The sequence below is a fragment of the Molossus molossus genome, unplaced genomic scaffold (assembly GCF_014108415.1).
Source record: "Molossus molossus isolate mMolMol1 unplaced genomic scaffold, mMolMol1.p scaffold_m16_p_20, whole genome shotgun sequence".
Lineage (NCBI taxonomy): Eukaryota > Metazoa > Chordata > Mammalia > Chiroptera > Molossidae > Molossus > Molossus molossus.
The window spans coordinates 18,915,775-18,937,380 of NW_023425356.1; the positions used below are offsets into that span (position 1 = coordinate 18,915,775).

Genomic DNA, 21,606 nt, shown 5'->3' on the forward strand with positions numbered 1-21,606 from the left:
GGCTTCCATCTGCCATGCTGTGAATTTATCATACAGGGGTGGCTTTCCTGTTACTGTTTGTCGGCTGAGAGCGTTGCCCCCCTTTATCAGCAAGCACGTGCACTTGTTGATTCCTCACTGATCCAAATGAACACTGAGGCGTGCGCACGTGGGAGAGCTTCATGCTGAGAGCTGGACGTAGAGTGGTATGGAGCATCACTTGGCCAGTGCTGCCGTGGAGCTTGTAGGGTAGCACCGGGCACAGCCACTAAACAAGTCGACACGTGGAGAGGCCATGACGGGTTGGGAGAACTGTCATGGAAGGCATGCCTGGGACACCAGGAGGAAAAATGACAGTGAGGCCCTATGTTATGACTTCAAAAATAGGGCAGCTGGGAAGGGGGCATGTTTTAGAAAAAAGGAGAAATTTGCTTTTAGGCAGGTAGAGTATCCCATGGACTTAACCAGAGGCAGCCAGGTTATCTGGGCGGGCCTGTGGTGCCGATGAGGCTCCCTTGTGGGGGACTGAGTGACCTAAGATGGGCCAATTATGGTAAGAGAGAAAGAGCTACTGTGTGGAAAGTCAGCGAAGTGCCAGGACTCACCGTACCCCTCTCCCCTTCCACACAGGCACATCGCGACGGTGCGGCGCTGGAAGGAAAAGATAGCTCAGAAGAGGTACTTCTCCCCTGGAGTGCACGCAAGCACATGCACAAGCCCCGTTCTGTGGTCACAGATCTTAGCGTGGGAGGGGCTGGGAGGGCCCACCACCCAGGCTCCCTGCTGTTCCCCGGGTCTCTTCTGTCAAGTGGTCATTCAGGCTCTGTGTGACAATGTCCTTATCTCTTGGGGGTGCCCATTTGACCATTAGTTAGATCCTCTCCCTCTCATAACAAAGCTCTCTGTGTTCTGGTAATTTTAATTACTGATAAATAATCTAGAACTTAATGTAGAGCATAGTCATAAACATTCAAAGATTCATGTAACTCCCATGAGGAATGTGCTGGAAGCATTACGTGCTCCGGTTTCCTTTTAGTCCTGGCTGACAGTTCCAACCCCACCTCTCTGGCCGTACCCAGAGGAAGCCAGATAATTTACTGAGTATACAGTAATATATACGGCACTACTGTACACATTCACATGGCTCCCCTCCAGAGTGACTCCCAGGGTGAATATATTTCTCAATACAAATGTCTGGGTTACCTTGTGGAACGTGTTGGGGAAGTGGGGAGATAAGACCTTAGGTCTCATGGCCCACCCTACAGACAAGGTCAAACTGTAAGGTATATACAGTTTTCTGAAAGAATGTCCCTGAGAGGATTTCCAAGGGACTGGTGACAGTGACTGCCTGTGGGGGAGGAGGCTTTGAGTGTCAGGGACAATGCGAGACGGAGACTTTTATCACATACTCTTCCACACTTTTTGAATTGTGTACATGTACATGTGTTATCCGTTTACATCTTTTAGAAGTTCGAAACACTAAAATTTCCAGTTGTAACCAAGAGATAAATAATAGCAAGCCAATGAAAGGTTTTCAAAAGAATGTGAAACACATAACTAGATGTGTGTTGACGAAAGACAGGTGTGGGCAGCATGAGAGTGGACTGGGGACCAGGGAGGGAGGGCAGTGTCCAGGCAGCAGGGGGTGAGCGCCTAGCGTCGGGCTGGGGGGAGTCAGGAAGGAGAATGAAAAGAGGAATTCAGAGTTATCAGTTGGAAGATTTATTGATTTCTTTTGTGAGAACAGTTTTAAGAGAGTGACAGGCAACAGGCGGACTGCCATACATTGATGGACGAATCTGGTGAGGCGAGAGAGATAAGGCACTCTCATGAGAAATTCAAGTAGTTTAAATAAGATGGTATTTCGATTCCGCCAGCATTTCTGGAGAGGCCATCCAGTGTAGGGAGCACTGTTCTTAGAGCAGCAGACGTGGGGCCTATTCCAATCCGATTCCTTACAGGCTGTGTGGTGCTGGCTGGTTGTTCTGTTTCAGTAAAATGTACTTCAGGAATTCAGTTTGCTTATCTATAAAAGGATCGAACCACCTAATATCCAAGGTCAGCTCGTACAGTGGGGGACTGATTGCTGACCAGCCTGTGTACTTATCAAGATGATGGGCTCGGAGGCAGGCGACCTGGGTTTTAATTCAGACTTCACTTCTTACCACTTAGTGATTTAGGGTAGGTTACATAACTCCTCTAGACCTTCATTTTTTCACCAATACAATGGGAATAATAATAGTAACTCGAGGGAGGGGAACAGGGAGGAGGGGATCAATGGGGGGGGGCATCTATAATACTTCCAACAATAAAGATTAAAAAAAAGGTAACTCAGAATAATTGTAAGATTAAATGTAAAGTACTTTGCAAAGTGTCTGGCATGCAATAGCACTTGAGATTGAAAACGATTTCAGATAGGATTAGGTACAGCTACATTTAACAGACAACCCCCAAACCAGTGCTTTTATAAGAAAGAAGTAGACAGCGCCACATCATCAGATTCCTTTTTTTTTTTTTAAATCTGTTCCATCGTTTTAGCACATGATTCCCATCCTCCAGGTTACTTCCTGGTTGCAGAATGACTGCGGCAGCTGCAGCCATTTATTCCATCCACATCTCAGGAGGCAGGAAGAGCGATGAGACAGGACAAAGGGAGAGCCTCCAGCTGAGTTAGCCCTCTTCAGAAGCTACCGGGAGTCCACTCAGTGACTTTAGTTTACCTCTCTCTACATGCAGAGGCTGGGAAGTGTAGTTTTCAGCTGGTACATTGCCTCCCCAATGTGGGGTTCCGACATTGGAAAGACACCTAGCAGGATTATTCCATTTTGTAAGCACTGATCACATTATTCATAAACCTTTATTCAAGTTTCTGTTTTTGCTGCCACTGCCACTGAAATTATGCAAATAAGTAGAATCTAGCTGGCTTTTAAACCATGTGGTTTCTAGTCTCTTGAGATCAACTGTAAAACCAAACTACCACCTGGCATAATTGTTTTCTATCCTATATGAAAGTCTAATTTCTAAGGAAATTAGGTAGGAAAAATCACTGATTCTAGAAGCAGCAGAAAAGAGACCAAAACAAATTGACAAGAAAATGTCTGATGAGTTCATTCTTACCAGTTTTACTGTTAGTGATCCCATTTTCTGTGGGATTTAGAGCTAAAACACAAGCAAATAACATTTTGAAATATTTTATGTCTTCTTTTGCATAATTATGGAACTATCCACCAGGAGGGAAATTGACCGCACAAACTATTATTTAATGAAAATTAGGAACAAAATAATATCACCCTACTTCAAGTCTAAATTGAACAAGACACATCAATCTCAGGTAATTGAATGCAATTAACAACAATCGAGTAACAGTCTTTTTAAAAGTTGATATGGTGCTTATGTTACTATGTAAAGTACCTTTCCTGATGTTTTTTTCCTGCAGCAAACCCACTGACTAACCCACACCCTTCAAATACACATCCTCACAGGCCCATGTGAGAGAAGGCTAAGTAGACATTCTCTACTAAGTAGACATTCTCTACCCCTCCACCTGCCCGTCCTGCATTATCACCATTCATTGCCTTATCCCATCTATCTGAGCCCTTTTTGTGTCACATTCTCCCCATTGATGAGAATCCTCTGATAAGTCCCATTTTTATTCCATTAAAGTTTTTATCCCATTAAAATTATTTGCCCACAGCTGCAGAGAGGGCACCAGCTGTTACATTCTCAGGGGCCCGTGGAGGCAGAGCATGCTCTCCTCTGTGAAGCGTTGAAACTCTGAGGCAAAGTGAATATTTTCATGTGTTCAGAACTCCCCGTGTTTCTATGAAAACCGACATGCTATTATTTTTTAAAATATGTTTTTATTGATTTCAGAGAGAGGGAGAGAGAGAAACATCAATGAGAGTGACACATCAGTTGGCTGCCTCCTGCACGCCCCCTACTGGGGATGGAGCCCAAGCCCAGGCATGTGCCCTGACTGGGAATGGAGCCCTGACCTCCTGGTACATGGGACGATGTTCAATCACTGAGCCACACCAGCTGGGCCCAGATGCTACTATTAACCAGAGGTTGCCTGAGAAGAAATGATAGGAAACTAATTAACAAAAGCTAGAATTGAGTTAATAAGTCTTTTGAGAAACTTTTAGTTTGCACAGCGTTATTTCCAGGACCTTAACAAAAGAGACTTTGATTGTTGCTCATCAATTTTTTTTTTTTATCCTTACCCGAAGACACTTTTCTATATTTTGTTCAGATAGAGTGGGAGGAGGAGAGAGACAGAGAGAGAGATAGAAACATCGATGTGAAAGGGACACACTGAGTGGCTGCCACCCGCATGACCCAACCAGGGCCGGGGACAAACTGCAACCGAGGTACTGTCCTTAGCGGGAACCGAACCCGGGTCTCTCTGGACCGCAGGCCGACACTCTAATCGCTGAGCCAAACCGGCCAGGGCATGCTCATCAATTTAACATGCTCGTGGCACTTGTCTTTCAGCCGTGTGTACGTCTAACATAATTCTTTTGTTTTTTCCTCGTCGGGACACCCTTTCCAACAACTTACATCCTTTTACAAAGAAAAGTGAAGCTGCGAGCCACACAGCTGGAAAAAACACAGGTGCTCTTCACCCAGGTAATGTGTTCACGTAGCTCCTGTTCCTGCTGATGCGCATGAGCGAACCACGCCCAGCAGTGGCCTCTCGTGACTCGTTCCTACCACCTTGTGTTAGCTACAGCGAGCGGCACAGCCTGCTGTGACCAGTACGTTAGTCTTGTGATGCATACGGGGAAGCCCAGGTGTAACCAAGATTTAGTTGTCATCCTATCTGCTTAAAGTTTGCCTAAAAGCATTAAGAAGACCTGGCTAATTTTAAACACAAGGGAGAAATGAGAGGTTGTTGGAGAAGAGGTTAATCACAGGTCTCAAACATCACCTCACATATTACCTACTAATTATAAGGGGGACAGTGTCCTTTTACAATGGAGAGAAATGGCATTTTCCACTTTAGTGATCACATTTCTGCCAATTGAGAGACAACCTAGGTCAGGTGCTTTCTCATACAATGCAGTATGAAGTGGAGTATACAAGGTGTACAAAGGAGAATGCTTGCCAAGGAGCTTTAACCTGAATGTAATCAACAGGAAACAAACAAATCCAGAATGGAGACCATTTTCTTAAGACAACAGGCCTGGACTCTTCAGAAAAAAATTCTTCTATATTATAAGAGACACAAGGTGGTCCTTGATATGTTCATTTAAATGTGTTTCACATCGCAGTGATTCCTTACAGAGGCATTTGAACTAAAAAAATTACATGTCGCCCTGGCCAGTTTGGCTCAGCGGTTAGAGCGTCGGCCTGCGGTCCGGAGAGACCCGGGTTCGGTTCCCGCTAAGGGCATGTACTTCGGTTGCAAGTTTGTCCCCGGCCCTAGTTGGTCGTGCGGGTGGCAGCCACTCGATGTGTCTCTTCACGTCGATGTTTCTCTCTCTCTCTCCCTTTCTCTCTCTCTCTCCCACTCTATCTGTACAAAAAATAGAAAAATATCCTCGGGTGAGGATAAAAAAAAAGAAAAAAAAAAAAATTACATGTCCAGCCCTGACCGAGTGGTTCAGTGGTTGGAGCATTGTCCCATGCACCAAAAGGTCAGGGCACATACCTAGGTTGTGGGTTCGATCCCAGTTCGATCCCCAATTTTTCCCTCTCTTTCTTTCTTCCCCTCCCTCCCTCCCTCAAATCAATAAAAAACATACCTTCAGGTAAGGATTTAAAAAAAAGGATTACATGTTCACAGTAATGAATACATTTAAGATTGGAAGGATTTAAAAAAAAAATCACATTTCAGTTACTCTTGCAGATAAAAGTAGGCCAGATTACTTGGCTTCTGCTTCATAACCCATCAATGTAACTACTGCTGTGTCATCATGAGGCCCAGAAAGAACCAGCTAGGTCCCAGGGACTGCGATCCCTGCGGGTACTGTCCCATTTGGTCATGGTGGACGTGGCGTCACACGAAGCATCGCTGCCCCGTGACAGCTGTCCTCTACTTAGTCTTTCTCAAGGGGGGTAGGGGAGCACCTTGTTCTTGGTGAAGAACACAAACATTAGTGTCACTGTGCCATTGTCTGGAATATCACACTATAATGTTTGTTTTGGGTTTTCTAGATCCCCAGCCAAAAGAAGTTTTAAGACAGGACTCCTCAGATACATCTTATCTTCCAAAATTTGAGGGTTTTGTGAATATCAAGGAGTCCGCTATCCAGAAGCAAACTGAAAATGTAACAAAGTCTTCCGCAGGTATGGCAGTCATTTGTTTTATCTCATTGTCTCTCAAAACTGAACAGTATGCCTTTCTGGAGTATGGGAGATGGTACTGGGTGCTGACGGTGTGGTTGGTGGTTATAGAAACAACCTGGAGTGTCATGGGTCTGGAGCTATGGAACTTAGAAAGGCTTCTTAGCACTGCATGGATACGTTGGCAGGTCGCTTAGTATGTTGGGTTTGGGAAGATGAGTGAGTCCGGTCACCAAGGAATGAATATAATGACAGAACAGATCATCCATTCCAGAGAGACAGGAAAGCAAGGCAAGAGGACATGACCGATGGTTTAAGATGAGGGTCATTTCATTAGAGGTCTCAGTGAGGTCAAACAATGGCTTGTTTATTTTATATATATACACACACATATATTTTTTAAGGGTATTACAGGTTTCCTTGGCATGTGTTTCATTTTATTTATTTTTTTATCCTCACTTGATGACATTTTTGCATTTATCTTCAGATAGAGAGGAAGGAAGAGAGAGAGAATAATCGATGTGAGAGAGACACATTGACTGGCTGCCACCCACACGACCCAAACCTGGGGCCGGGGTACGTGCCCTTAGCGGGAACCGAACCCGGGACTCTCTGGTCCATGGGCCGACGCTCTAACCACTGAACCAAACCAGCCAAGGCAACAGTGGCTTGTTAAATATGATAAATTAATAAGCTAGAGGAATAGGAGGTAGTGATCTGGAGGGAAGGTTGAAACGAGAGTTTGAAGGTGGTAAGATGATTGGTGTTGGCAAGGTCAAAGGTACGACCTTGGAGTTTCTGAGGCAGAGAGGAAAAGATGAAGAAACAGGATGATTGAGAATCAGAGAGGGCAGGGTGATGTCCCCAACAGAGAGGGAGTGGAAGGCCATCCAAGGAGTCAGGGTCTCCAGTGAGTCAAGGGGATGAGTGACAACTTGGAGGCACGAGCGGCCAGGGAAAGGGAGTTTTTGAAGGAGGAAACAGACCAGTTTGCAAGAAGGTCACCGACTGCTCCCCTGGACTCTGAGATACTTGAGACAAGACCCAGTAATGTGACTCCACTATAAGAAGCAAACTGATTTTCACACAAACAGCAATGTTTTAAGAAGTTCAGAGTAAAAAGAGAGGAATGCAAGCAGTGGGGATAGCTGTAGGAGAGAGGTGGTCTTGAAGAACAAGTAGAATTTCATAGATTTTAAGACACGAGACTGGATCGCCTCGGACAACCCTCCTTTTACTGAGAAAAAAATGTGTTCAAAAGCCTGAAGGTAGAAATGAATGAACAGGAAACCAGCGTAAGTAGATCAAGAATGTTCGTATTTAGCAACAGCACGAGACAATGTTTAGAAAACAATAGAGTCAGCTGGAGAAGGTTTGGATTTTGTAAAATAAAAACATACTTGCCAGGACACGCTGGGGTCAGAACGAGGTCCAGGATGTGTCTGCGCTCATCTCGGCCCAGCTCCACACTGTGACCCCAGGTTGAGGGCTTGAGGCAGCCGTGGGAGAAATCAGCAAGTCTGCGACATGTGCAAACGCGGCAAGTTTTCTCCTGAGAGGCCGTGGCTAAACTTCTGCCAGCAGCCGCCGGCTGCAGGTGAGGTCAGGTGTGGTCTGGGTGCCCGGAAGGCGCTGCCACCGGCTGGCAGAGGCTCAGAGCTGGAGAGGAGCGGACCCCGTGCTGCTGCTCACCACCTCCCCGGTCCCAGCACAGCCTGTGGCCAGCCGAGTCGGCGGGAGGAGATGTGTCCACCGGCAGGGAACGTGAAGTCCTGAGAGGACTCGAAACAAGTACTGAGAGGACATGCGACAGTCTGCCTGAGCACTGACAGGGCGCCATCACAGGCTCTTCAGGTGGCCCAGGTCATAGCAGGTGACACCACTGGTGGGACCGTCCTAGCTGCTCACATGGCCACTGTGTCAGCTGGTGACCATTCTCTGCTCCAAGCCCGTCAGGTGCTCCCTCCTCCAACTCCAGTTCCTGCCCAAACCCTGGGCAGGCTTTGTGGGGTAACAGCGGGGCTCAGAGCTCACCAAGAGGCAGCCTCTCCCTGGCTCCTAACAGAACCACTAAGAACATGGGCACACTGGAGAACCCCTCCGTAAAGGGGAGTCGTAACGAAATACACATCACAGGGCCGTGAGGGTTCGATTCGTTCCTGTAAAATGCTCAGAGCAGTGCCTGGCACACGACGAATTCTGTGTCAGCATTTACTGTTAACAGTACGTGCAATTAATTAGCACCCATTAGACTAGTGAAATAGAAAGCAGCACGAGAAGAGGAAGTGTTGACTTGAAACGAGAAGCCGAGGCCTGAGTCTACAGGAGCGAGCAGGACGGTGAGGACGGGACACTGCGGGCATCGCTCGGTCACAGGGTCGCCACTCAACACTGCTCACCGAGCTCCATCCCCAGAGATTCTGACTCTGTTCGGTCTGGAATCAGCTTGTATGGCATGTGGCCTGGGAATCTCTCTTTTTCCCGAATCAGCCCAGATTACGATGCAGGTGGATTTGGGACACCGTGGGGAGTTGTGTAGGAAAACCCGTTACTGCTACAGAACACGTTTGTGGCCAGCCGTGTGTGGATTTTTCCTCATACCGAGGTACTGTGCGGCGCCAGCCAGATGCCCCCAGTTCAGATCAACTCCGACACCAACCAGCGTCAGCACTGACCCTACAGGTTAAGGCCTGTCTCCTAAGGCTGTCCCCTCACTGCAGATGCCAATCACAAGTCCAGGTTGTCACTGTGCTTCTGACTGACCAGCTATACATTGGGGTTCCCATCCCCCTTCTAGTCCGATAATTTTTAGAAAAGCTCACAGAACTCGTACATTGTTAACTCATGTATTATGAAGGGCCCAGGTGAAGATGAAGAGGTACACAGGTGAGCCCGGAAGGGCCCAGCACAGGAGCCTCTGTCCCCGTGGAGCCGGGTGTCCGCCCTCTCTGCACGGAGATTATCACCAACCCAAAAGCTCTCCAAACCTTGCACGGCAGGATTTTTATGGAGGCTTCATCAGACATGACTTCGTTAACTCAGAGGGTGGGGTGGAGCTGACCGTTCCAAGCTTCTGATCGTGGCTTGGTCTTTCTGGTGAACGGCCCCCATCTTGAAGCTGTCCAGGAACCCAGCTACGGCCACCTCATTAGACCAAGACACTCCTGTCACCCAGGAAATTCCAAGGGATTTAGAAGCCAGGAGCCCTGTGTCAGGACCCTGGGTCAAAGAACAAACATTGGAACAAAAGATGATGCCAGGCTCCCACCACTTAGGACATCACAAGGGTCCTAGGTGCTCTGTCCCATGAATGGTGAGCAGAGACCAATATATATGTTCCCCCCTCTCTCAACCAGTAAAAGGAGCATGTTCCTTGTGGAGTCTGACACCCTTAGGTGTATATTCCAGCCCTGACAGTTCTTCAGTGTCTTGGACAAGTTATTTACTTTACTTTCCTCATCTGTAAAAGAGATGCTTGTTTTATTAGTCAGGTCTCTTTGGTTGGTAACTGAGAGGACTGAAACTCAAACTCAGTGAACCACCACCAAGTGGGCAGGGTTTGTTTGGTGCTAAAACTAAACCACAGAAGGTGGAGATGGTGCCGGCCCAGGGACGACGGGGGCGGGCACCCAGCTCTGCAGGAATGTGTGATTGCCCGTCTCCCTGGGCATCCTCCCTGCCTCCATTTTGCCCTGTCCCTACTCGTCCGGCTCGGTTTTATCCTCTTCTACAAAGGGCAGGCCATGCCCATGACGATGAAGGTCCAAGGTTCTGATCCCATAACCCAGTTGGCAAGATGGCCTTATCCGTCAGCTTCGGTGGGAATATTCCGGTGAAGGGCCCGTGTTGGCTTTGCCTGGCTCATGTACTGTCCTCACGGCTGGGTGCAGGGCTGTCGTGGCCCCGGAAATGTATGTGGTAGGGAGTCGGTGTGGAGGGGCGATGGGGACAGAGCTGAGCACACACAGTCTATCGCTACCACGAGCCTCAGCTCAGAGGGTTTAATAAGTGAGATGCTGTTTGTAAAATACGCCTGTGGTGCTTGCCTGCAGACAAGTGGACACTCAAATATCGGCCCCTTTCCTGTCCTGATGAATTTTGAGCGAGAAAAAGTATTTTTAAATATGATGATCTAAAACACAATTCTTTTTCAATCACCTGGATATCTGGAGAAATAGACATTGCTGCCACTCCCTGTATTTCGTTCTCCTCACCAAATTTAATGATCTGAGGACTTAATTCCCTGGCTCGACTTACCTATAATTATTAACACTTTTTAGAACTATAAATATAGTACTTGAACCAAAGAAGTTTTCAAGATTTTACCCTCATTAGTTTGAAGAAATCTTTCAGAATCGGTGTTTGATTGTATTGCACCTCGTTGAGTCAGTGGAAAGAGCCCTGCAGATCTCCGTATAAATTCAGTGCATCGAAGCAAGTCACTCAGCTTCTTAGAATCATTTATTTATAAAAGGCGATCTGCCCTGCCCATCTCATCGAGTTGGTGTGAGGACCAACATTGGTAAAATCTCTTTGTAAAATGTACAGAAACAACATCAGAATTAACAAAGCCTTTTTGTTCCTTTAAGCTCTTGAAAAGGGAAAGAAGTTTCCCAAGTTAATGTACTTTATACCCTGGGCTGACCCTGAATGTCTTTGAATAAGTGTCCATGTGGTCATTTCAGCTCTCTCTCCAGCAGAGCCAGAGTCGTGCATGTCCGTGAAGATCCCAACCCAGTCGCTGCTGCAGGATGTCGCAGGGCAAGCGAGGAAGGAGAAAGTGAAGTTGCCTCACTACCTGCTGAGTACCAAGCCCCAGTCTCTACCTCTCACACAGGTAAACCAGACATGGCGACCAAGTCCCAGAGCCAAGCAGCATTTCATGTCAACCTGGCTTGGAGTTACGATGGCCAGCCACTGGGTGCTGCTGTTCACTGTACGTACCAGCTCACCACGAAGGCCTCCAGGTCACAGGGAGGAACGGAGTCAGGGCTCTGCTGAGCCAGCTCACAGGCTCACTGGAGGAACTTCATGAGCCAGCCATTAAACCATCGGTAGCTGGAGATCAGCCCGGCTCGGCTGGGAGTTCTCACACCACAGAAATCGACAAAAGCTGTTGATGAGGTTCTTTGCAGAGAGCTGGTTTTACATGCACACTGCTGGCGGAGGGTCATCGGCCACCCCTCTCACGACTCTTAGGACACAATCCAGATGCCTTAGCATGACCACAAGCACAGCCCCATTTGCTTCCTGGCTCACCCAAACTCACTGTACTTCAGCCACTGTGGGGTTTTAGTTCTTTAGTTCTTAGTTCTTTAACAGCATCAGCTCCTTCCCTCCTCAGAGCCTCAAAGATTCAGATCCCACCTCAGCTCTGCTGGGAAGCCTTCTGGAGCCCACCAGACACCTTTTGATGTTACCCGTTGATACTTTCCTGGCCCCAAGCCCACTGCCATCACAGAATGTGTTGCAACATATATACTGACGTGCGCTAGGGGTGCTTCTCGAACTTCAGTGTGCACACAGGTTACCCACAGATCTTGTTAAAATACAGATTCTGACTCACTGGGTCTGGTTTGGGAGGCTGAGATTCAGCAGTTCTGACAAAGTCCCAGGAAAGTCAGGGCTGCGGATCCGAGGAATACCAAGGGCACAGGGCAGTGGTTCCCGATCGCCTGAACCGGCAGCACCGGCAACCCCTGAAACCTTGTTATAAATGCAGATTCATGGATCCCATCCCAGATTTACTGACAGAGGAACTCGGAGGATGGAGTCAACCATGCGAGTCTTGGCAAGTCCTTCAGGTGGTTCTGATGGAGCCGAGGTTTGATCATCACTGGCACAGAGGAAAGAGCTCAGACTTCAGTTTCAGGCTGACTTGAGCGTGAAACTTTGCCACTTACCACTTGAACAAATGATCTGTCTTTCAGTTCTCTAAACTTGAGCTTCTTTAGCCTCAAAACAAAGCCTAAAATACTTGCTTACAATGGTGTTGTGTGTAAAGATTACATGAGATGGTAAATATTCATTTCCTCCCTGAGACAAGCAGTTATTTTTTTCTGGAAACAGAGCCTTTTTCTCATCTTGGGAACTCAAAATAGAACCACTTTATTTCATGTTATTACTTTTTCCTTAATGTAAAGGTGCAAGATTCTGTTGGAGGAAGAGTGAAAACATCCTCTCTTGCATCGGCTGCCATTAATCACCCCAATTCATCCCCTTTTGGATTCCATCTTCTCCCTCCGTCAGTGCAGTTTGGGGTGCTTAAAGAAGGGCACACCTACGAAACCACTGTCAAGCTCAAGAACGTCGGAGTGGATTTCTGCAGGTAAGGCTGAGGCACCAATGTCTGCTCAGGTCACCTCCCCCTATTCTGTGGCTTGTCTTTGACTTCCTACATCAGCAAGTGTTTATTGAATTGAACTGTAATTACATTCTGACTCTTGGATTTCCACATCCTTCATTCACTCATTTACTTGCTAATTCTTCTGTTCATTGACACTGATTCATTCATTCTTCAACAAATCAATATTTATCAAGCCTCAACAATTTGTAGGTACTTCTTTGCCCTCCTATTAATCATTATTTATACTTTGGTAGAAGCAACTCCAGGCCTGATCTGCTCTAGCAAAACAAAAAACAAATAAACAAAAGCCTGTACCAGTAACAATAATTAATACATAAAATTTGAATATCTACTTTTCAAATCTACCACCAACTATGGTACCAGCTGACATGTTTTTACTTTATGATCTAAGCATTATTTTAATTACATTACTTCTGTATAATGGAACCAAAAAGGAAAAAATTTAACCTGAATCATTAGGGTCATTTTGGCTCTAAAATTCTGACTTAGACTTGATAACAAGTATCTTAACTCAGTCTGTACCGTTGAGAACACACTGTGTCTGGCACTCAGTGACAAGAAGTCAGTCCTTCGTTTCCACAGCAAGACCAAGAGAATTTTAGAGCTTGTAGAGGCCATTACATATGAACAAATTGAGTAACACTTTTTTAAATAAATGGATTTATTGTGGTGGTGTAGGTTTGCAAAACCATATAGGTTTCAAGGGTACAAACTCAATAAAACATCGACTGCATCGTGCGCCCATCGCCCGAGCCGTCTCTTATGTCCCTCGCATTAAGGCTCGTAGGCGGGAGAGCAAGGCGAGGCCTGGCTCCTGGGTACCAACTAGCTCCGGAGGCAGCTCACTACCAACACAGCTGCTGTCACTGATTCCTGTGGGGGTGGGCTCCTTCCCATTGGTTCAGTGTACCACGTATCTGTACTAAGACAACTCCCAAAGACAACATTGCCCTATTCCATTTTGACTTAAACTTAAGCCTAACGTGGAAGGGGGGAAGAGGTTCCCCTATAAAAATGGAATGTTTATTTCAATTGCAGTTATTCTCAGTGTGAGTGGCAAGTCCTTTAAGAATGGTTGTGAAGCCCTGGCTGGTTTGGCTCAGTGGTTGGAGCGTTGGCCTGCGGACCAGAGAGTCCCGGGTTCAGTTCCCACTAGGCCCTAGCAACTAGGGGCACATACCAATAAATAAATGATAAAATAAATAAAGAATGGTTGTGACTCTGGACTCAGGTTTGGAAATACATGGAGGAAAGCTAGCTGCAGGAGCATCTGATTTCAAAGATGACTGTCCCGCTTCAGTTGAGGCCAACCCCCCACTTCAGGAATGCTGCTGCTTCCTCAGAAACAACCTGAGAGGGACCCAGCCCACCAGACCAGACATTATTGGTTTTATTAAGTTGCTGCCAACAAGAGAGTGGGTGGGAATAGAAAGTCAACCTCAAACTAATACAACTCATCTGTGCGAACCCCATCTGTTCAGTATAGACTTTTAGAGATTTTACTCCTTGGTCTGTTACATTTAGCCACTAAAGGGCAGACAACAAAGTTGATGGTCGCAGGGGCAGGGTGAGGACAGAGGAGGAGGTGGGCTTCCTCCGCATTTGAATCTGCTCCAGGCCTCCAACCTTCAGGCGGAACCCACACACCACAAAAAAGGGAAAGGGGCCAATGGGCACCACTTGTGAGCAGAGGGCTTTTCAAGTTCTCCAACTCCTGGGTCCCTTCTCCCTAAACGTGCAAACCCCTCACCACAACAGAGGAAGACTGGCTCCCGCGCTCCACTGCTCTCCGAAGGAGCCCTCTTCTCCAGCGGACGGTCTGGCAGCCAGCGTCTGGGTGCACGCTGGCGGCCTCGCTGCAACGCACGCAACAGCCGCACATCGGCAGCTCTGCCCGCCGCTGCTCGCAGCCCGCTGGCATCCGTAGCAAAGGGCTGGAACTCGGCTGTCTGTCTGACGCTGCTGAAAGGCCGTTGTGAAATGGGCCCCGGAGTCTTCTCCCAATTGAATATTAGGTTGCTTTTCTAATGGCACAGACCCCATGCTCTGGCGGTGTGAATATTAACACCTTCCTGATTTTCTAATAGCCCAGTTCGTTCACTGTGTTTTTCATTATGGCATAAATTTATTCCCGCCTCTCTGCCTGACAGGTTTAAGGTCAAGCAGCCGCCACCCAGCACAGGACTGAAAGTGACCTACAAACCTGGGCCTGTAAGTCTGTGTGTAACCCACTGTGTGTCTGTGTGTCCACGTGAATGTGTACAGGTATGTTTCCAGTGAAGGGGGCTCTTCAGTCATTCTGCCCGTTCGGTCTAAACTATGCGGAAGGCTAACTCATCTAGCACACAAAGGACCCCGGCACTGGCGCAGCGTGTGCTCGATGACACTTCACGTCACAACCACAACACATCCCGTGTGCAAACAGTTACACTTCCAGCTAGGGAAACATTTCTGGAGATCACCTCACTTGTCTCAATACTAGCGTTCTGGATAGTCGTATGAAAAACACCTTTGCAATAATTAAATATGATTTAACATGCTCTTGGGAAGCTGATTACCTAAAGACATCCTTCTGCACAGTGAAAAGTCCTTTGTAAAAAGAAATATTCTATTCTTTATAATTTTATGTAAATATGATTTGTTCTCTTGGTATTTGCCAGAGAATATTAAGAATATTAATAAGTATATTATTTTATAAACTAACAAATAGTATACTAAATTCATCAGCTGCCTCATTTCTCCAAAGATCTTTCAAAAATACACATTAAAATGCCAACCTGTTCTGACTTTATTTGATACATTCCCCAAAATGGGATGCTTAGTATAAAACCTATATATTGCCACTTACTTTATTTTTTTGTTTGTTGTGATATTTTTCAATTTTTATTAACTTATTTTTGTTGCAGACGTTTCTCCTTTTTACCCCATTGACACCCTCCTCCTGATCCCCCCTGCATTGTTGTCTGTGCCCATTGGTTACGCATACATGCATATAAGTTCTGTGGTTTATCTCTTCCCTCCCTCCACCCCAGCCCCTTCTGAGGTTTGTCAGTCTGTACCCTACTTCTGTGTCACCAGGACTATTTTGTTCACCAGCTTATACTGTTCATTACATTTCACAAATAAGTGAAATGTGATATTTGTCTGATTGGCTTATTTCAATTAGCATAATACTCTCCAGGACCCTCCATGTCATCTCAAAAAATAAGAGATCTTTCTTTCTTACAGCTGCATAGTATTCCACTGTGTATATGTACCACAACTTTTTTATCCACTCATCTACTGATGGACACTTGGGCTGTTTCCAGATCTTAGCTATTGTAAATAGTGCTGCTATGAACATGGGGGTACATATATTCTTTCTGATTGGTGTTTCAGGCTTCTTAGGGTATATTCCTAGAAGTGGAATCACTGGATCAAATGGCAGTTCCATTTTCAACTTTTTGAGGTAACACCATATTGTTTTCCATAGTGGCTGCACCAGTCTGCATTCCCACCAGCAGTGTACTAGGGTCCCCCTTTCTCCACACCCTCGCCAACACTTGTTTAATGATTTGATGATACTGCCACTTACTTTAAATTATATTTCAGAAACTTAGTGTGACATGAAAGTTTGTTTCAAACTAAAATAAAATCACATTTATAAGTCGTCATATACATTTCTTGGTCAGTGCACCACCTGCTGCTCTAATATTCCTTTCACTGCACCCAACAACCCGAGTTCCTCCATCAGGCCCCTGAGAGTGCGGGCTACAGGGATGTTAAAATGAGTGGGACGTGAAAGGAGCTCCCAGAGCCGAGCACGAGGTGGGCACTTGAGGTGTGTGACTGAGGACAGAAGGAAGTGAGGCCGTCTGGTAGGTACCTGAACCGTGGGTCACAGGTGGGCACAGGCACAGGCTCACGGGAGCACTGAACGAGGGCATCCAGTCCCAAGGCCAGCACACAGGGCTCACTGAGTCCCGAGTCCTAAGTTGTTACATGTTGACTTAGAGGGTGTGCTTGGTTTAACGCAAAGTCACTTGGCTTCTTGTCATGACTGTGCAACCAAGCAGCTCAGTGATGTCAGCTAATTAACCCGTGCACCTTGTTTTCCTCAGCTGTAAACGGAGCTCAGGCCAGATCGTTTCTCAGCCCTCTTCCAGCTCTAACATGTTATGGTCTGTGACACAGTAGTATGCAGAATGCAATTCCAAACAGAACTACTTTCAGGGATTAGATCCACTAATTCATGAGTCTCTCTCCAAAGCAATTTAACATCATCAAGATTTCAGAATCTTCACAACACAAAGCAAAACCAAACCAAAGCAAGCTCTTCTTCCACCATTCTGGGAAGTTAGCAAATCTTTTTCATTTAAAGTAGGGATTATGCCAAATGCCAAAGTGACTGTTGGATCAACTTTCATAGGTACTAAAAACCCAGCATGTATTCTTTGAAGCTCACTCTATACTGTTAGTTTTTTCCAGTTTTTCTTTTTCTTTTTGACGGTAGGTTTTGGCTCCGGCAAATACATAATCTATAGACTTCTCCATATGTAAATCTGGCCACTGTTCAGCTTGGTGGGTTGCCAATACTAAATGAATATGCTCAAAGCATGGGTGAGCCTTGTGGTGGCCGCATTCCAGCCTCCTCATGCAGAAGTCCTCATTCCCAGCTCCGCTCGGATTGTTGGGCTTGGAGGCCGAGAGCCCGATCCTCAGAAACAGAGCTCCTGGATCCCTTCCAGGACCGACATTCACAGGCACATTGTTGAAAAAACTGAAACATTTTTCAATTTATTATTACTAAAACTACATGGAAGAAAAAATTATTTGCATCTAATTGCTTTCCATGTAGTAGTTTCTGACTTATTTTTTCCAGATAACTGTTCTCAAGTCTGCTTCTTAACCCGCCCCTGGAGAGGCAGCTTACAAACACAAACAACTCTCTGTTTCCTGGATAGTGTTAATTTCAAGGAACAAGGCGAGAAGCCCACTCCTCCCTGCTTCTTCTTCGTTACGCATCAGCTTTCCTCTGTGTAGGTACAAACCTCTTCCATGTAGCTTTCAGACCTAAGCCCTTCAGCATTTAAACTCGTTCTGTCTCCCTCTGCTGGCTCTGCCACGTCACAGGTCCTACACAAGGAATACTAGCAGCTGTGAGATTCACCCAGTCCTAAATCTGTTTGTCTTAGATCGAATGCATCTTTATCTGCAAGGTGCTGACAGACAGAACTCACTACTGACATTCAAGAGCTGGCACATTGTGGGCATGATAAAAGTTGCCTTCGGTGCCACCTCCTGCACCCTGGCATTTAGTTCCCTCATGCCTCTTCTTAAATAGCACCGGGTTTTCTTTTCAACAGCTGATCCTGGGGCCCATTTACTAAATGAAATTCTGCCACTAGTCTGTGAAGTACTTCTTCTAAATGCTGTCACAGTGAGTAGTCATTCGTGTCAAATTTAGAGACGAGGAAACCAGATTAGAGTTTCAGTTGGTGCCTGCCCACGTTGGTGTGAAAACCAAAACGTGAACTCAGATATGTCTGATTCTCAAGCTCCGCTGTGTCGCACAGGTGGCGGCTGGTTTGCAGGTGGACCTGAAAGTGGAGCTATTTGCCATGGCCGTGGGCGCAGACGGTGCCACGGGATCCACACACGTCTCTCACAACATCGAGATCGTAACCGAGCATGACGTCCTGTTCTTACCTGTGGAAGCGAATATCCTTTGAAGTCCAGTCTGAGTGGTCATATGCAGTGCAAGATGACATTTGGGCCAGGAGAACAGGAGGTCAAAATGTTATTTTCTCACCCCCTCACACCTGCACCCCATCACTTCATTAATTCTATTTTTAAAAGCAGAGTCTTCACTCATCAGCAAGGTGCCTGCCACACAGAACTGTGCAGTCACTGTAGCCAAATCAATGCCAATGCTATTGGTGTCTGTGGAGTATCAGACAATCGCAATTCCTTTTTTTTTAAAAGCAAGTCTTTGTCAAAAAAACTTGTAATCTTGTTGAGAGACAGGAGATACCTTCTTATTGTAAAGTTTGAATGGATATTCGCTGAACTAGCATACATACTTCATATGGGTGTCTCCCCTGTAGATATCATATAGATATTACCTATTATATGCAAGGTACTATATGAAATATTTTTAATACATAAAATTGGACTCTATTATAAAAGACTTACATAATTTAGTAGCAGAAAGGCTTCACACTTGATTCCTCTATTATTTTGTATTCCAATGACATTAATCATATACTTTGTGTTATAGTCATATATCTATTTAATATTTGAGTCTTATAGAATGAAAAAGCTTTTTATGAAAGGAGACTTAAACTAGAAAGAAGGAATAAACCCATGGCAATAGGAAAACTCCAGGGGTTTGGGAGGATTATCAAGTTCAATTTGATGCAAGTTTGGGGAGTATAGGAAATATTGTGGGAAAGTTGGTTGGGATCAAGTTGTGGAAGATTTTGAATCCTTGGCTTAAACGTTATTAAATAAGCAACACAGTGGATGACTGAAGATTTCTGATGCAGTGGGAACATAATCACGAAGTTTCCATGGAAACAGATCCAGTGTTGCTGGGCAGGGAGTGCTGAAGGAGAAGAGTGAGTGGATGTGCAGGGAACAGTGGGAAGGCTGCATGGCGTGGCAACAGTGGACACGGAAGAGGGATGTGGATGAAAGACATTTGGCAGGGACAACTGTGAAATCGGAGGGGAACCCACTGATAGAAGGAAGAGGACAGAAGAGTTCAACTCCAGGGCTCAGGCACTGAATCATGGATATGCAGAACTGGATCTCAGCTGGAGTCAGAGCTGGAGACACCAGTTTAAGCATCATCTTAGAGGTGATGAATGAAGGTATGAAAAAAGAACAGAAGTTTGGGGTCTGTCTAGGGAGCAGGAGAGAGAAGTGGAGCCACTGGAAACAGAACAAACAGAAAACCATCAAATACCGCAGAAGCCATAGAAAGGATTTAAAGGAAAACCCGCACATAGTTGACAGATGCTAGTGACGTCAAAGAGATTTCAGATTTAAATAGGACCACAAGATATGGTTGGGACAAACACTAAGTTGCAAAAGATAAAGAACAATTGGTGTTCAGAAAGCAGAAATACTGCGTGTGCAGACTGAAGAGAATGTACTACTAACAAAGAGCAAGAAAATGTGGTGTCCCCAGCAGAGCACAGAGAGCTTCAGTTTGCTGTGGACTTAGTGTGCAGGATGAAGAGAATGGATTGGAAGACAGACACCGAAAATGTGATGACAGGAAGCAACTGAAGCAGCAACATCCAAAAGACAGCGAGAGAAGGATCAAGAACAGAGCTGAAGCGTCAGTCTGGGCACAGAGTGTGAAGGTGGCTACAAACCCAGCCATTCTAAGAGGAAGAAAAAATTCAAGGAACTTGTGACAGATGACTTTGATTTCAACAGAAGTGGAGTTGAATTCATTTGCTCATTTATTCTCTCAAATATAATGACAGTAAGATGTAGTACAGGCAGTATTCTAGGCCCTGGTCAATGAACAGAAAGGACACAAATCCCTGCCCTATGTAGCTTGCACTCGAGCAGGAGGACAGACAGTACCCAGAGAAATATGGCCTGTAATGTGGTAAGTACAATGCAGAGAAAATAAAGCAGGAAAGGGAGGTACAGGGACTGTTAAGGAGGTTTGCAATTTAAAATGGAGGTAGAGGTAAAGGGGGGATAAATGGGGATGGGAGCAGACTTGAGGTGATGACACACAATATGCAAATGAGGTACTGTAGAATTGTATACCTGAAACATATATAATTTTATTAACTAATGTCACCCCGATAAGAGCAACTAAAATATAAAATGGAGTGGTCAGGAAAGACCTCACTGGGAATGTGATGTGTGTGTGAGACAGAGAGAGAGAGACAGACAGACAGACAGACAGACAAGCAAGCACTGGTGACAGGGTTCTTCTTTAGTGATAAAAGGAAATTAACCAAAGATCCAGTTTTCCCCTCTGAAAATTAGGTCCCCTTCCATCCTCTCACAAGGTTAGTAGCTGCTGATCTGAGTTCCTGAATCCCTGCTCCTGATCACACCGCCATCACAGCACTCAGCACTTATGCTGTCGAAGTTTCTATTTCCTTGCTTATGGATTAAAGATAGACAGGGAAAAGAGTTTTATTAGATCTTTATCTACGTCCGATGACTATGATAGTTCATAGCCCATCTGTTCCCCTCTGCACCAAAAAACCATGAAATCGTTTGTTGATAAGGTTTTGGGGCCTAGTTATGGTGATTGACGGCTCCTCTAAAGGCAGAGAAACATACACTAGGGGGACGGAGGAAATTCTAAGAGATCAATATCCATCCTTCATCCCCTAAGCCTGAGCATGTAAAATTTGCATTAGACAGGAAAGTACCTAAGGTTGAGCTAATGATGCTAGAGAAGAGGTTCAAATTCTGAAATGATGAGAGTTTGTGTATACGAATCATTTGGTAATGAAAATCATAGTCCTTAACGTGTATTGTACCAGTTTTAACAAGCAGCAATTATGATAAAAGACTACAAGATTTTCCCCAAAGAAAAGCAAAGCCCACAGACCAGAGAACGTCTATGGTTCCCTCCTCTGATCTCGGAGTCTTCTTGTCCCGTCAAGTCTCTCCAGAGTAGGTCCAGTAAGTACTAAATGGGAATCTGATTTTCAACCATTCAAATCTGAGGCCTTAGACCTAATGTTTTTTCTATTCTTAAAGCCAGAATCCAATGAGCCACTTAGTCTGATGGAATGAAAATGGTGGTTTTTAATAACTACACTCCTCTGTATATAGTATCACATCTAATCCTCATACTGCCTATAAGATAGATACTAGTTTCCCCAGTTTACAGATGAGGAAACAGAGGCTCAAGTTATTGAAGATCCCAAAGAGCTTTTGTTTACGAGTCACATCTATCACATTTACCAACTTAGAATTAAAACTGGGAAAAATTATGTAAAACC

At 45.5% G+C, this 21,606-nt stretch overlaps 1 protein-coding gene across 1 annotated transcript in view; it reads left to right on the forward strand.

Moving 5' to 3' along the window:
• The window catches only part of SPAG17 (sperm associated antigen 17), a 184,697-nt gene extending 163,419 nt beyond the window's left edge, over nucleotides 1-21,278 (forward strand). Inside the window, exons 40-48 of the mRNA XM_036273222.1 lie at nucleotides 610-657; nucleotides 3,211-3,310; nucleotides 4,506-4,608; nucleotides 6,139-6,270; nucleotides 10,968-11,104; nucleotides 12,411-12,595; nucleotides 14,785-14,845; nucleotides 18,190-18,334; nucleotides 21,139-21,278. Coding sequence (XP_036129115.1) covers nucleotides 610-657; nucleotides 3,211-3,310; nucleotides 4,506-4,608; nucleotides 6,139-6,270; nucleotides 10,968-11,104; nucleotides 12,411-12,595; nucleotides 14,785-14,845; nucleotides 18,190-18,334; nucleotides 21,139-21,278 — 1,051 coding nt within the window. The remainder of the gene's footprint in view (nucleotides 1-609; nucleotides 658-3,210; nucleotides 3,311-4,505; nucleotides 4,609-6,138; nucleotides 6,271-10,967; nucleotides 11,105-12,410; nucleotides 12,596-14,784; nucleotides 14,846-18,189; nucleotides 18,335-21,138) is intronic.
• Nucleotides 21,279-21,606: the final 328 nt, after the last annotated feature.